This window comes from Oncorhynchus kisutch, linkage group LG13 (assembly GCF_002021735.2).
Source record: "Oncorhynchus kisutch isolate 150728-3 linkage group LG13, Okis_V2, whole genome shotgun sequence".
Classification (NCBI taxonomy): Eukaryota; Metazoa; Chordata; class Actinopteri; order Salmoniformes; family Salmonidae; genus Oncorhynchus; species Oncorhynchus kisutch.
In genome coordinates this window covers 20,518,012-20,534,442 of record NC_034186.2, presented here as the reverse complement: position 1 = coordinate 20,534,442, position 16,431 = coordinate 20,518,012, and the positions used below count along the sequence as shown (strand labels likewise).

The following is a 16,431-nucleotide window of genomic DNA, read 5'->3' as shown; positions in this document are numbered from 1 at the left end:
ATGGTTACTATTGCGTTGTAACTATAGCTTTTTTGTAATGAGTCAGAGGTGTTACCAAGCTTGTATTGCCTTCAGCCAGGAGGGAGAGTCCAACCCAACCATTTGGTCTGCAAGTTAGATCAGGTTAGTTAGAGAGAGCTGTGCCTCAGACAGGTTAGACAGCTGTGGCACCATAACACCAGTCCAACAGGGACTCAATTTATCTCACCTCTGTAGAGAGAAACAGGAGAAGCCAGGAGAGGCTGAAGTCTGCTGAAAGCTGGAGTTTGCTATTCCAAAAGGAATGTCTGTTCACTTCTGTTGGACTTAGGAGTGCTGCCTTAATGGCTAAAATAGTTATCGAGGGCCACCCTTACACAACACTAGGGTTGCGTCCCAAATGGCACCCTTTTCCTTATATAGTGCACTGCTTTTGACCAGAGCCCTATGGGTGCCGTTTGAGACAGAGACAACTTCAGTTTATTAAAGTGATTTCACCTCATATGACATTCTTCTGCTGTGAGTCATGAAAGAGAGACTTCAAAGATTTCACATGGATAGAGAAATCAATGTAGTGTGTGGATGTTTATCTCATTACAGACTTGGCTCTAAGACTATGGTTATAGTTTGAGTCCACGCTTAGAAGACTGTCAAAGGTGCAGGGTGACTGGGGCCAATGTCAGGATTATTGTAGCTCTGGTCCAGAGCGTTACATGCGTCTTAAAGAAGGCATGTAAACGCCCTGGACCAAAGCTAGGGTTATTGCTGCTAGTAAAAAGGTTGGTTTTGAGTCCAAGCCTGAGCTACAGTATATGGATAAGGTCAGGGATAGGTGTTACATATACAGTTTTTCCCCCCCCTCATCAATCTACACATAATACCCCATAATGACAAAGCAAAAACAGGTTTTTAGAAATGTGCAAATGTATATATCAAAGCTCTGGAAATATCACATTTGCATAAGTATTCAGACCCTTTACTCAGTACTTTGTTGAAGCACCATTGGCAGCGATTACAGCCTCGAGTCTTCTTGGGTATGACGCTGCAAGCTTGACACACCTTTATTTGGGGAGTTTCTCCCAATCTTCTCTGCAGATCCTCTCAAGCTCTGTCAGGTTGGATGGGGAGAGTAGGAGCACATCTATTTTCAGCTCTCTTCAGAGATGTTAGCTGCTTTGGCAGCAGCTAATGGGGATCCATAATGAATTAAAACACAAAGGACATTCAGAGACTTATCCCAAAGCCACTCCTGCGTTGTCTTGGCTGTGTGCTCTGGGTCATTTTCCTGTTGGAAGGTGAACCTTCGCCCCAGTCTGAGGTCCTAAGTGCTCTGGAGCAGGTTTTCATCAAGGATCTCTGTTCTTTGCTCCGTTCCTCTTTCCCTCGATCCTGACTAGTCTCCCGGTCCCTGCCGCTGAAAAACATCCCCACAGCATGATGCTGCCACCACCATGCTTCACCGTAGGGATGGTGCCAGGTTTTCTCTAGACGTGACGCTTGACATTTAGGCCAAAGAGTTCAATCTTGGTTTCACCAGACCAGAGAATCTTGTTTCTCATGGTCTGAGTCATTTAGGTGCCTTTTGGCTAACTCTAAGGGAGCTGTCATGTGCCTTTTACTGAGGAGTGGCTTCTGTCTGGCCACTCTACCATAATGGCCTGATTGGTAGAGTGATACAGAGATGGTTGTCCTTCTGGAAGATTCTCCCATCTCCACAGAGGAACTCTGGAGTTCAGTCAGAGGGACCATCGGGTTCTTGGTCACCTCCCTGACCAAGGCCCTTCACCCCGATAGCTCAGTTTTACCCGGCATCCAGCTCTAGGAAAGGTCATAGGGGTTCCAAACTTATTCCATTTAAGAATGATGGAGGCCACTGTGTTTGTGGGGACCTTCAATGCTGCAGAAATGTTTTGGTACCCTTCCCCAGATCTGTGCCTTGACATAATCCTGTCTTGGAGCTTTAAGGACAATTCCTTCTAAATCATGGCTTGGTTTTTGTTCTGACATGCACTGTCAACTGTGGGAGCTTATATAGGCAGATGTGTGTTTTCCAAATCATGTCCAACCAATTGAATTTACCACATGTGTACTCCAATCAGGTTGTAGAAACATCTTAAGGATGATCAAGGGAAACAGGATGCACCTCAGCTCAATTTAGAGTCTCATAGCAAAGGGTCTGAATACTGTAAATAAGGTATTTCAGTTTTTTATTTTAATACATTTGCAAAAATGTCCAAAAACCTGTTTTCACTTTGTCATTATTTTAGAATAAGGCTGTAATGTAACAAAATGTGGGAAAAGTCAAGGGGTCTGAATACTTTCCGAATGCATTGTATACTGAACAAAAATGTAAACGCAACATACAACAATTTGATAGATTTTTACAGAGTTACAGTTCGTATGAGGAAATCAGTCAACTGAAATAAATTCATTAGGCCCTAATCTATGGATTTTATATGACTGGGAATACAGATATGCATCTGTTGGTCAGAGATACCATTACAAAAATGGGCCTCACAATGGGCCTCAGGCACATTTTAGAGTGGCCTTTTATTGTTAACAGCACAAGGTGCACCTGTGCAATGGTCATTATGTTTAATATGCTTCTTGATATGCCACACCTGTCAGGTGTATGGATTACCTTGGCAATGGAGAAATGCAAACTAACAGGGGTGTAAACACATTTGTGCACAACATTTTAGAGAAAGCTTTTTGTGCATATGGAACATTTCTGGGATCTTTTATTTCAGCTCATGAAACACTTTACATGTTGTGTTTATATTTTTGTTCAGTATAGTTATGGCTGATATTTGTATTCTTGTCTTGGCTCGTCTTGGATGCAGTCCCTATGGTTGCGTCCCAAATGGCACCCTGTTCCCTATATAGTGCCCTATTTTTGACCAATACCCTATAGGCCCTGGTCAACAATAGTGCACTACATACAGTCTATAAGGAATAGGTTGTCATTTGTGATGCAGGCTATGAGTATGCTTTCATGAGATTATTTGGAGCCTGCTACAGTATAAGTTGGCTTGTTAACAGTGTGCACCATGTAATGGACACTGTTTGGCTGAAGGATCCTAGCGCCAACATATCGCAATTATTCTGCTAATAAATGTTATGAGATCTTAAAAACATTGCACTCTACTTCAGAACATGTTACAAGCTGTGTTTAGTGGACCACATTTGTGTTTTCTTCTCTTTTACTTTGAAGTAGAATGGATGTCCTAGATCAGTACTCTCCAACTCTGTGCCTGGAGAGCCCACCCTCCTGTAGGTTTTTACTCCAACCCTGTTCCCGGAAAGCCCACCCTCCTGTAGGTTTTACTCCAGCCCTGTTCCCGGAGAGCCCACCCTCCTGTAGGTTTTTACTCCAGCCCTGTTCCCGGAGAGCACACCCTCCTGTAGGTTTTTACTCCAGCCCTGTTCCCGGAGAGCCCACCCTCCTGTAGGTTTTTACTCCAGCCCTGTTCCCGGAGAGCCCACCCTCCTGTAGGTTTTTACTCCAGCCCTGTTCCCGGAGAGCACACCCTCCTGTAGGTTTTTACTCCAGCCCTGTTCCCGGAGAGCACACCCTCCTGTAGGTTTTTACTCTAGCCCTGTTCCTGGAGAGCCCATCCTCCTGTAGGTTTTCACTCCAACCCTGTTCCCGGAGAGCTACCGTCCTGTAGGTTTTCACTCGAACTCTGTTCCTGGAGAGCTACCGTCCTGTAGGTTTTCACTCCAACTCTGTTCCTGGAGAGCTACCATCCTGTAGGTTTTCACTCCAACTCTGTTCCTGGAGAGCTACCGTCCTGTAGGTTTTCACTCCAACTCTGTTCCTGGAGAGATACCCTCCTGTAGGTTTTTACTCCAACTCTGTTCCTGGAGAGATACCCTCCTGTAGGTTTTTACTCCAGCCCTGTTCCCGGAGAGCCCACCCTCCTGTTGATTTTAATGACAATCCTGTTCCCGGAGAGCCCACCCTCCTGTAGGTTTTCACTCCAACCCTGTTCTTAGAGTGCTACCCTCCTGTAGGTTTTCACTCCCACCCTGTTCCCGGAGAGCTACCCTCCAGTACATTTTCACTCTAACCCTGTTCCTGGAGAGTGAACCTCCAGAAGGTTTTAACGCCAACCCTGTTCCGAGAGAACCCACCCTCCTGTAGGTTTTAACTCCAACCCTGTTCCAGGAGAGCCACCCTCCTGTAGGTTTTAATGCCAACCCTGTTCCTGGAGAGCAACCCTCCTTTAGGTTTTAATGCCAATCCTGTTCCTGGAGAGCAACCCTCCTTTAGGTTTTAATGCCAATCCTGTTCCTGGAGAGCTACCCTCCTGTAGGTTTTCACTCCAACCCTGTTCTTGGAGAGCTGCCCTCCTGTAGGTTTTAATACCAATCCTGTTCCTGGAGAGCCCACCCTCTTGTAGGTTTTAACACCAATCCTGTTCCTGGAGAGCTACCCTCCTGTAGGTGTTAAAACTCCAACCTTGTTCCTGGAGAGCCACCCTCCTGTAGGTTTTAACACCAATCCTGTTCCTGGAGAGCCCACCCTCCTGTAGGTTTTAACACCAATCCTGTTCCTGGAGAGCCCACCCTCCTGTAGGTTTTCACTCCAACTCTGTTTTTGGAGAGCCCACCCTCCTGTAGGTTTTAACACCAATCCTGTTCCTGGAGAGCCCACCCTCCTGTAGGTTTTAACTCCAACCTTGTTCCTGGAGAGCCACCCTCCTGTAGGTTTTAATGCCAACCCTGTTCCTGGAGAGGCACCTCATGCATAACCTAAAGGAGGGTAGCTCTCCAGGAACATGGTTGGAGAGCCCTATCCTAGACAGTAGATGATCAGATAAATCACACACAAGGTCTGCTATGTTGTATTCTATTCAGAAACACCATGGTAACTACAGTAATAAAATATACGATTTCTCGTTAGTGGTTTACTGTAATGGTCATAAAAGAAGACTAGTGATCTTAGATTGGAATAGATTATATACATTTAGATTTGATGATCTACACACCAATATACTGTAGATTTATCTTGAAAATATATGGACTCAATATAGACAACCAAAAAACTCAACTAGAATCCAAACCAGCAGCTACAGTACTAGACAACAACCCAACAACAGCATGCAACTCTCTAAGACTGCTGGCAACCAGATCGTCCAATGGTTTTAATATGCTTGTAGCATCTGCTGTAAATAGTACCCAGATTTAAAAAGTGTGTGAGATCACAGACAGCTCTGCTATGGACACAACAGGCAGGTGTACACTATTTAAAGAGCTGGATCCTTGACCTGGACATGGTCTGTCACTGTGTGCGTGCGTGCATGTGTGTGCACATGTGTTCTGGGGTGGGGTGCTGGGGCTTGGTAGAGTGCACACAGACAGGTGGTCTGCTCTTCTCTACTCTATGTAGGTGGCCTCTGGTCTGAGCTGGGAGGGGACACCGGGGGACAGCTCTCACATACCACCAGCAGGCCAGACGGGGTTCTGTTGCTGCTCCCAAGCCTTTTCATCTTCTTTTGATTCCTTCTTCTGTCTGACCTGAAATACGAGCCCTGGTTCTTGTCGGTGGTTCCCATAATTTTGTTTTAATTAGACCCTGAGTGAGGCAGGGTTTTGGTCTGCCCCTGCACTGTTTTCCAGTGGAGTGTGTCTGTGCAGTCTCAGGTTCCACACCCTTTTATTTTAACTGACACTGCATCTGCACTGGATATACCCATGGCTGCTGCAACGCTGACCAAAAAAACAGTTTACTCAAAAATGGGAGACGTGGGAACACTTGCGATGGAAAACATGTTTCTTCTTTTTCCTTTTCTCTGCCTCCCTCTATCACCCTCCTCTCTCTTTCTCTCCATAACGATCTCTCTCTCTCTGTCCCTGATGCATGCATGGGAAATGTCTGGGACTGAGGCTGGGATGCTGGAGAGGTTTATTTTCTAGTCCCCTTCTTTATGTCATTTCACAGCTGTGGTTTTTCATGTCATCTTGGGTCTCCTTGTCCCTTCTACAGCCTAAGAGGAGGCGTGCTCCTTCTCACTCCCCAGGTACAATGTTTATTGAATTAATGTTATTACACATTTTACTCTGTGAAACATCAGCATCCCAAAGCCAGCACTCACTCAGTTGTGTTCCAGAGAAGAGTGTTTACGTTAGCAGACCCAGCAGGCCCACAGCAAACCACAAGGGGATTTTAAGAGACCCATGAGCGTAGACACACACATACCCAGCTCACATCTGCAATAGGGACAGAAGACAGACAGAGAAACAGGTGGTCTGGTCACTACACGTCTGTACTCCCATTGCTGTTATATAGCCGCCATGAGAAATAACATTCTGTTTTCTGATTATAATTTCTATTATACTTCAGGAACTGACAGAATAGATTCTAGAACATGATGTGTTCTAGAACAAATGATGCATGTAATCACTGAATGAAGATCTGATAGAAACTCATTAGTGGTGTATGTGTAATGTGGACCAGGTTTGTTCAGCGATCCTCTTTTGCCACGCTGATCTACTGCTTGTTTTCTCAGGTTGCCAGGTGCTTTAGAGATATATTCACATTTAGTATGCTCTCCAGAAATAGACGGAGTGGCTCACTGTGTGCCTAGCTCAGTGGAGTGGAATCACTACGCTACAGCTAGGAGAGAGAGAGTTCCTGTCCATCATGCCTATTCACAAAGACTTCTCTCACGCTCCTCTTTCTCTCTCCCTCACTCCAGCAATGTGAGTAATAGGCATACAGTGTGTTTGTTTGTGCTTGCTGGGTTCTGTACTTAACCCACAGTATTTTACAAGGGCTTGCTGTTATAATACAAGCAATGCGAAACGGTATATATGAATAATGAACAGGCTCACAACCACCCATGCCTGGGAGAAATCCTCTGATCACCAACCCCTTCACAAGACCAGGATGCTGTGAATCAGCAGGAGAGCTGAAGAACTTGGAAGCTTTAGCAGCAGGAGATCCAGGGGGCCATGCCTGGCCACCCAGACACTCTGACCCCTAACCTCTAACCCCACCTCACCACAGGAACAGGCCAAGAGGCCACATTAGATAAAGCTCTAAATGTAGTCCTCCAATGCCATTGTGAGCCTTACTCAGATGCCAAAATTACAAGTTTCCTCATAGAGAGAAACCATGCTGGTATATGTGGATGGACACACATGCTTGGCACTGCAGGGGGCTTGACACTAAGGACCTTAGCCACAGGTTAATTCCAGTGTCATGTTGTGTTTTAGATGCAAAGAGTGTGGTAATTTTGGAGTGGAGGAATGATCAGTAAATATCAAGCTTTGTTAGATTAGATATGTGTCATCAACCTATTAATACTGCTACTGTGACCTTTCTATCAGGATTCAAAATCATTCTCTTCTCCTCAGTTTTAATTGGCCATGACTAAAGATACATGTGTGGGTTAGCAGTGTGGCACTGTGCTCAACATGCTCGAAACAAACAGTCCCTGCTTTGAGATTCATGAACACGTACCACTTTGCACCTTGGTCTCATTCCGACAACGATCGTGACAGAGATCAATATGTCTCTGCTGTTTTCTAATAGTTCACTTGGTCTTAAAAGGAATGAAAAAGCATGCTGGATCAGGATCGGGGAAAGGTCTAAAAACAAACAACAACAAAATATTAAAAGAAAACTAGCTTTAAAAGAAAACGACATCAAATAACTATCTCCCCATTTAAATACAAACCCAGGTCTCGGTTTGTGCACACACACCCGGTCGGAATCCTATTCCCCTCCTGCTATCCATCCAGAGTCAGTGATTATATCCCAAATGGCACCCTATTTCCGGTATAGTGCACTACTTTTGACTAGGGCTTGGTCAAAAATAGGGCACTATGTAGGGAATATGGTTCCATTTGGGACAGTCTATGAGCTCTGTGTTGTTCCAGCTGAATTCCATACGCCTGAAAATACATCACTCTGACAGAGGCCAAATTGAGTTTAAATGGCTATTTGGAATAAAATTATTTCGGTCATCAATTTCTTTTGAAGGGTTCAGCCATCATTTCTGTAGAGAGGGAGGGAAGGTTAATTGTATCCATAGGGAAGTCCACTTGTGTTTTATGGCCTGGAAAGCACTGAGAACATTAATTAATGGTCATTGGTCCGTGTTAGAACATGTGAATTTAATCAGCAGGTTGCTCTTACAGTAGGAGGCTATAGGAGCAGAGAGAGGCTTGGGAAATGTTGGGAGGGAGATCTGAACTTCTGATGGAGGTGGATGGGAGGTGGGCTAGCTGAATGTCTGAAACTCCAGAGACGGAGCAGGTGGGCCCATGTTTGCTTAGTGCCTGGGCCAGGCCAGAGCAGGGAGGGCCTGTGTGGGCTGGACAGGACCAGGCTCCCTGCTATGGGTCAGTGCAAGGCAGTATGGCCTCCTGGGTGCCTGGCTGGCTTTTAGGACTTTTAGGAGTGTCATCATTACTGGAGGCCATCATTAATTTTCTCCCTATGAGCAGAGGTCAACTAGGTCCTCACACCTCTAAACCACTACCCAAGAACAGTCTAGAGGTCAACTAGGTCCTCACACCTCTAAACCACTATACAAGTACAGTCCAGAGGTTAACTATGTCCTCATACCTCTAAGTCACTACACAAGAACAGTCTAGCGGTCAACTAGGTCCTCATACCTCTAAACCACTACACAAGAACAGTCCAGAGGTCAATTCCCCCCCCCCCCCCCCCCCATTACACTGCTGCTACTCTCTGTTGTCATCATCTATGCACTTTGGTGCATTTTGCCAGCAACTCTTCGTTGTGCGTGAAGCATTGCGTTGTTTATGACTTCAAGCCTATCAACTCCCGAGATGAGGCTCGTGTAACCGAAGTTAAATGCCGCTAATTGTCATTTTGTTGATGTTTCGAGCCCAGGGAGGAGCGAGGAGAGGGACGGAAGCTATACTGTTACACTGGCAATACTAAAGTGCCTATAAGAACATCAAATAGTCAAAGGTTAATGAAATACAAATGGTATAGATGGAAATAGTCCTATAATAACTACAACCTAAAACTTCTTACCTGGGAATATTAAAGACTCATGTTAAAAGGAACCACCAGCTTTCATATGTTCTCATGTTCTGAGCAAGGAACTGAAAGATTACCTTTCTTACATGGCAAATATTTTACATGGATCATATTGCACTTTCACTTTCTTCTCCAACACTTTATTTAGTTTTTATTTACTTTATTTGGTTTATTTACTTTATTAAACCAAATTGAACATGTTTCATTATTTACTTGAGGCTAAATAGATTTTATTGATGTATTATATGAAGTTAAAATAAGTGTTCATTCAGTATTGTTGTAATTGTCATTATTACAAATAAAAAAATTGGCCGATTAATCGGTATTGGCTTTTATGACCCTCCCATAATTAATCGGTATCGGCGTTGAAAAATCATAATCGGTCGACCTCTACTTTGGACCACACCAGTCACAGTGTGTCCAGGGCCTTTTCTCAATTGGATTTGCTAAACTCCGGTGTCCTCTGTCCTCTCTCGCCTCCTTTTCAAAAAGGTCCAAAGGAATTAGAGGATAGGCGGCTAGGAAAGGGAACGTGGATGAAAATGCGTTTGTATGAAATGAGACTCCTTCTCCACATCAGGCAAATTAAATTTACAGGGTGGATCCCAAATTAAATGTGTAAAGTGATCAAAATAATTGAAGTTAGTTTCACAAAACATTTTATTGTTTTTAAACGTGTGCATGCTTTTCTCCTCTGACAAAACAAAAGCTGATTCCAAGGGCGTGTGGCAGATTTCAAAACTTTTCCACGAAGGACTCAGATAGGATACACATGAATATCCTCAATGAAAGGCTATAAAGCAGGGGAGGAGGCTCTTCCGTTCACCTACTAATGAAATGGCATCTCCTTGAACACTTATCGGTTTCGGGGTCATGGAGGAGAGAAGACGAAGGAGAGAGGGTGGAGAATGGACTTTTGCCCAAATGAGAAAAGGCCCAGAGCTGCTGCCAGGTCTTCACACCACAACACTACTCACTGGTCACAGTCCAGGACTGCTGCAGGGGTCAACTAGCTCCTCATGGCTCTATAGACCACAACACTACTCACTGGTCAAAGTCCAGGACTGCTGCAGGGGTCAACTAGCTCCTCATGGCTCTATAGACCACAACACTAGTCTAAGACTCACAGTCCAGGACTGACTGCTGCCCCTGTCCAACCCCTCCACAGTCACATGTGACCCAGAACCCACCACACAGTGAGGATACTGAATACAATTCAGGCTTTATACATTTTTGGCTTAAGAGGTTGTTTTGGTCATGCTGATACTGTTCTCTGGGCAATCCTGAATAAAGACCTGGCCTCAGAGTCAGCAGCGTGGCCTGGAGTCACTCCTCAGTGCCCCTGTGAGCCCTTCTGTCTCCTGCCCCAGTGCCCCAGTCAAGCACCAGTCAGCCTCCTGTCCTGTCTCCATGCCCTAGCTCCAGGCAGGATGGCACGTTGGCTGGTCTCACCCCGTCAGGCAGCCTCCCAGGCTGACCAAAGCTCGGCCAGCGGAGTGTGGCTGGGTCAAGCACCAGCAGCACCCAGTGAGCCAGTCAGCATCCATCGCTGCCCAAAGAAGGCAACCCTCTGTGGGGCTTTAATCTGCTGTTTGGCACCGCCTGGACTGAAGATGCTATGGCTTCGTGCTCCTGAGGTGGAGAAGAGATCCACAATCTGGAAAAGAGGTTTAGTTTGTGTTCCAAATGGCCCCCTTAGCCTCCTATTCCCTATATAGTGCACTACTTCTGATCAGAGACCTATGGGTTCTGGTTAAAAGTAGTGCAAAACATAGGAAATAGGGTGCCATTTGGGACAGACATGTCGAGTTCAGAGCTGGCTGGCCCTGGCCTTGTAGCCAGTCGGGTGGGTTGGATTCCAGGCCAATCTTGATAACACCTCTAAAGCTTGAGATTCAGATTGCACCCCAGTCGCTTGCGGGAAGTTTGGTCATGAAAGTTTCCATCCCAAATGCCACCTTATTCCCTTTTTAGTGCACTATTTTTGACCAGGGCCCATAGTGCACAATATAGGGAATAGGTTGCCATTTGGGACGTAGCCTGGCTCATTACTGAGGTTTGTTTTATCAATTGTTAAGTGTGCGACTGGTGGTTTGAATGGCCTTATCTCAGAAACAAGCATTGGGCCAATTGCGGTCACATAGAAAAGTGTGGGTATTGATTAGGCATCAAGTAATTGTGCATGGATTGTAAAAATACATTTTAAAAAACACTTGAAATTCAACCTATTTTAAAACAAAGTACCTTTGTTTAAGTTTATTATGTCAAGCAAGTAGGCTACTGATATGATAAACGATCACAAGGGTCATTCAACAGGCAAAACGAGAAGACAATTCTACAACAATTCTACATGTTACTAGATGTCAAATTATGATTGCCATGGGTCATTTTTGTCGGTTTCATTGTTTTCATGAGATAACACATTATACAAGTACTGCAGTGCAGTGTGTAAAGTTAATACCAGCAGTGTGGTTGCATTTGACGCTCATGAAATGGGTGTACAGCTCTCTCCTATAGGTTGCCTTCTAGTACTCATTTAACATGCGCAGTTAATAGACACCGCCGCACGCGCGCGATCCTTTGGAATCTAAATGGGACACGCCAACCATTCTAACTGAACCGGGTCAACTTTGGACGTAGAAGAACGATATACGGAATCAAGTTAATGTAGAGATTAAAATAAGGAACCGAAATAGTAAGTAGGCCTAATCATGAGCGTTTGTAAATTGAGTGTCATTTCACAGAAAGCAACCTGTGTAGGCTATTGTGGGCTGGGATCATGTGATAGACGGTGGAATTTGACACCACCCCAGGCTTTAAAAAACCTGAGCCAACTCACATCTGTATTTGGAGCTACAATTTAACACTAACATCTGCAGTTTCAGTGAAGAAAGAGGGAGCCTATTTCTATTCAATGAGAACGATACCTGTGACGCGGACCATAACGCATCTCGGGCGCATCCATTGTGGAACATACAGAGAATCCCATGATCAAGTGAAGTTCTGTATGGAACACTTATCATAGCCTGTCTATCTGGAAGTTTTTCAGAAAACTTTGGCTGCATATTTTTTAATTAAAATTAAGATTGCGCAAGTATGCCAGTGTATGTAAGAGAGGAATCCAGAGAAATATTTCTAAGGAATAAAGTGCAATTGCATTTAGATTGTTTTGGTCTTATAAGGTTGATATTTGTCTGCTCACACACACGTCCATGATTGGGAAGGTTGTCGGAGTCGGTGAAGGTAAGATTAAAATAAACACTATTGTTTTGTTGGCTAATTGTATAATCTATGTTTAATGTTTGTTTTTGCTTACAGCAAAGTTTAATGTTTTAAATTACCACACACAAGCAAACAATGTCGATGTAGCCGATATAATATGTCAGTAATTGCAGACTAGTTATTGCAGTCATGTTCAAACTCCTGCGCGGCATGAATTGGACTCCCTTCAGCTGCGCTCTGTAATGATCATTTGACTTTGTGCCAAATGTGCCAAGTCCTTTGACTTGTAATCCAACCTATATTCGTTTATATGTATATGTATCTAACTCGGACAGAAATGCTAATCCTACTTCTTCTACATAATAATTGTAATTTATTACTACAACGAATGATAATGGCGGTCATAATAATGACAATATTGGTAATATACCAATAATATTAACATAATAATAAAGTTATTGATAATAAACAATCAAACTTTAATTACATTCAGTACAAATTGTATAGCTGTGTTATTTTTCTGTATGCATGTTTGTGTTTCTAAAACATTTATCCACTTGGGCGCAAAAAATAAATACAAATATATTCCTCTTCTAATTTGAAATGCAGAGATTTCAAAGAATGTATACCAAGAAATCACTGTCAACGAAGGAGATGTTAAATACCTACAAAGTCAAATGTTTATTTTATTAGATAGTTGGATAGTACAATATACATCTACCACATATGCGTAAATGCATGGGAATCATGGAAGGATATTCGTTGGAGCGAGAGCAGGACCGACTGGTGCATGGAGAAATTGTGATTTCAGGCTGTTTGTTTCATCCATCATCAGGTCACTTTATTTTCCTGGTCGCAGATGTCAGTCTGTGTGGTGATATTGAACTCGACACCCTCTTAAGCGTTTTCCAAAGAGGGCGACAAACCACCTGCTACTTGTGTGATTAAATTGTTTAGCTCTGGTTCCGGAGCAGTATTTTAGTTCTAAAGAGGCAGTTTCATTGGTGTGGATGTTAATTTGTTCACCTTTGCCATTTTCATTTTAATGTTAGCTATTTTTTACTTGACATGTGTATCAAGTTGACAAGCTTGTTTTTCTTCTAACATGAGTGTTTTTACTGATGAATGAAACCAAGCTGAAAATTGCATTAGAAAAATAGGCTATTTTAAAGTTCAAAATGGGTTTACCCAGGTCCTAGGTGCGGACAGTGCTTGTTATCTGCAGTTACTTGAGGCTGGAGCAAATCACCATCAAGCTTCTCTCTCTCTATCTATCTCGTTCTCTCCCATCCCTCTCTCCATCCATCTGTCCTTTCAAGGTATTTTTACAAATGTGTCTAGAATGTTGAATAGGTCCATTGTCTGCTCTCTCATGGAACTATGGCCTCTTCATGTAGGCAGTAAATTATATCGCTATCCTCTTACCAGATAAAATGCATTAATAATGGTGGGATTGTTTAATTTGAAATGAAAGGAAGGCAATTTGTTTGTAGTAGTAGTCTTTCCTCTGAATTTAAAATCTTGCAGTGTTGCAGTACATATCCTCCTCTAAAGGATACACCAAAGCCCAACAGGGTCCATTTAGTAATCCATAAGGAAGGGGTAAGGCAGGGATAGGGCATGGGTGCTCTGCTGTGTGATGCTGGGGAGAGTTATGGGCTGCAGTCAGGTTGTGGCAGAATAACGTCAGTCTGCTTTATAGCAGTGAGGACTAATGAGAGGCCTGGTAGTAATGACAAACACCTCCAGTTTTCAGTCCCCTCTAAGGGTCAGGTCAGACCTCACCATTAACAACCAGTTAGAGTAGCAGCCCATACTCCAAATGCCATACTTCATACTCCATCCTTAACTGGTAGCTTGGTCCCATACTGAATGTGCTGTAGGAAACTTTTGTATCGTTGGTTGTTGTGCCATATGTGACAACAATAGTGGAATTGTCTAGAGCGCATCGAGTATAGGCCTGGACAATATCTGTGGATCAGTAGAGCTGGGAGATACAGAGGGTGTGACATGCACCTTTCTCTCAGTCAGACCCCTTTCTCTCAGTCAGAACCCTTTCTCTCAGTCAGAACCCTTGCTCTCAGTCAGAACCCTTGCTCTCAGTCAGACCCCTTGCTCTCAGTCAGACCCCTTGCTCTCAGTCAGACCCCTTGCTCTCAGTCAGACCCCTCGCTCTCAGTCAGATCCCTTGCTCTCAGTCAGATCCCTTGCTCTCAGTCAGACCCCCTGCAAGATTTAAGTCAGAACCCAGAAGGGTAAGGGTTAAGGTTAGTAGATAGTTTAAATGTTACTGAGTGTGTGTCTGCCAATTGTGTGTACATTATTAGTTGTCCTCTGATAGGGTCTCTGTTCACATGACCTCGTACAGCATGACATGAGGTCATAACAGGCCCTGCTCAGCTGATCACTGTTGCAGATATGGAAACGTACTTTGACACCATACCACCCTTGACATTAAATGCTCACACCAGTAGAAATCCACTTTTTGGAGCTGAAAAACGATGGCCAGAGCTTACCCATGATGTTGCACAACGATTTAAGTCCATAAGTCATTGTTTAAGTCAAAATATGATATATTTCATATAATCCAAACTTCACATATCATGTTAATCCACGTGAATGCGGTGTATTTTCCTATGATATGACATACAAATTATTTTCAGCCTACATTTCGTTTCAGGGCTGGGTTTTATTAGAATTTTACCATCCACCAGCATGGCATTGTTTATTAATAATACACAGCTGCAAAGTTAGCGCCGAAGATCATGGCTGACATTTTACATTCTCCCAACCAATTGTGCTATTCTGTTAGTTTTTGTACGTTTTGTGTAACTTATTTTTAAACTTATTGTGTACATAATGATGCTGCTACTACAGTCTCTTATGACCGAAAATAACTTCTGCATATCAGATCAGCGATTATTCACGGTAGACTGGAATAAACTTTTTCCTTTAACGAGTAGGATATTCTGCTTTCACTGGAACAGGCCCAGACCCCCGCCTTTTGCGTGAAGAAAAGACGCAGGAAAAGGGGCTGCAGATCGGGCAGCCTTCTGAGAATCCGTAGGCAAGAGAGTAAACTCCCCCTACCATCCGTTCTTCTTGCTAACGTACAATCATTGGAAAATAAAATTGATGACCTACGATTAAGATTATCCTACCAATGGGACATAAAAAACTGTAACATCTTATGTTTCACCGAGACGTGGCTGAACGACGATACGGACAATATAGAGCAAGCGGGATTTTCCATGCACCGGCAAAACAGACGCTACCTCTGTTAAGACGAGGGGTGGGGGTGTGTGTCTGTTTGTCAATAACACCTGGTGTGCAATGTCTAATATTAAAGAGGTTGAGGTATTGCTCGCCTGAGGTAGAGTACCTTATGATAAGCTGTAGACCACACTATCTACCAAGAGAGTTCTCATCTATATTATTCTTAGCCATCTATTTACCACCACAGAACGAAGCTGGCACTAAGACTGGTCTCAGTCAAATCTATAAGGCCATAAGCAAAGAAGAAAATGGTCACCCAGAAGCGGCACTCCTAGTGAAGAAACTCCTTTACTCCACACACAGAGATGCATACAAAGCTCTCCCCTCCCTCCATTTGGCAAATCTGACCATAATTCTATCCTCCTAATTCCTGCTTACAAGCAAAAACAAAAGTAGGAAGTACAAGTGACTTGCTCAATACGAAAGTGGTCAGATGACGCGGATGCTACACTACAGGACTGTTTTGCTAACACAGACTGGATATGTTCCGGTATTCATCCAATGGCATTGACGAGTACACCACCTCAGTCATCAGCTTCATCAATAAGTGCATGGACAACGTCGTTCCCACAGTGACTGTACGTACATATCCCAACCAGAAGCCATGGATTACAGGCAACATCCGCATCGAGCTAAAGGCTAGAGCTGCCGCTTTCAAGGAGCGGGAGACTAATCCGGACGCTTATAAGAAATCCCGCTGTGCCCTCAGATGAACCATCAAACAAGCAAAGTGTCAATACAGGATTAAGATTGAATCCTACTACACCAGCTCTGATGCTCGTCAGATGTGGCAGGACTTGAAAACTATTACGGACTACAAAGGGAAACCCAGATGCGAGCTGCCCAGTGACTTCGAGGCAAGCAACACTGAAGCATGCACAAGAGCACCAGGTGTTCTGGATGACTGTGTGATAACGCCCTCTGTAGCT

At 43.9% G+C, this 16,431-nt stretch overlaps 1 protein-coding gene across 1 annotated transcript in view; it reads left to right on the top strand.

Moving 5' to 3' along the window:
* The first annotated feature begins 11,919 nt into the window (after nt 1–11,919).
* artn (artemin) overlaps nt 11,920–16,431 on the top strand; it is a 39,132-nt gene continuing 34,620 nt past the window's right edge. The window contains exon 1 of the mRNA XM_020499687.2: nt 11,920–12,247. Coding sequence (XP_020355276.2) covers nt 12,217–12,247 — 31 coding nt within the window. The 5' untranslated portion in view covers nt 11,920–12,216. The remainder of the gene's footprint in view (nt 12,248–16,431) is intronic.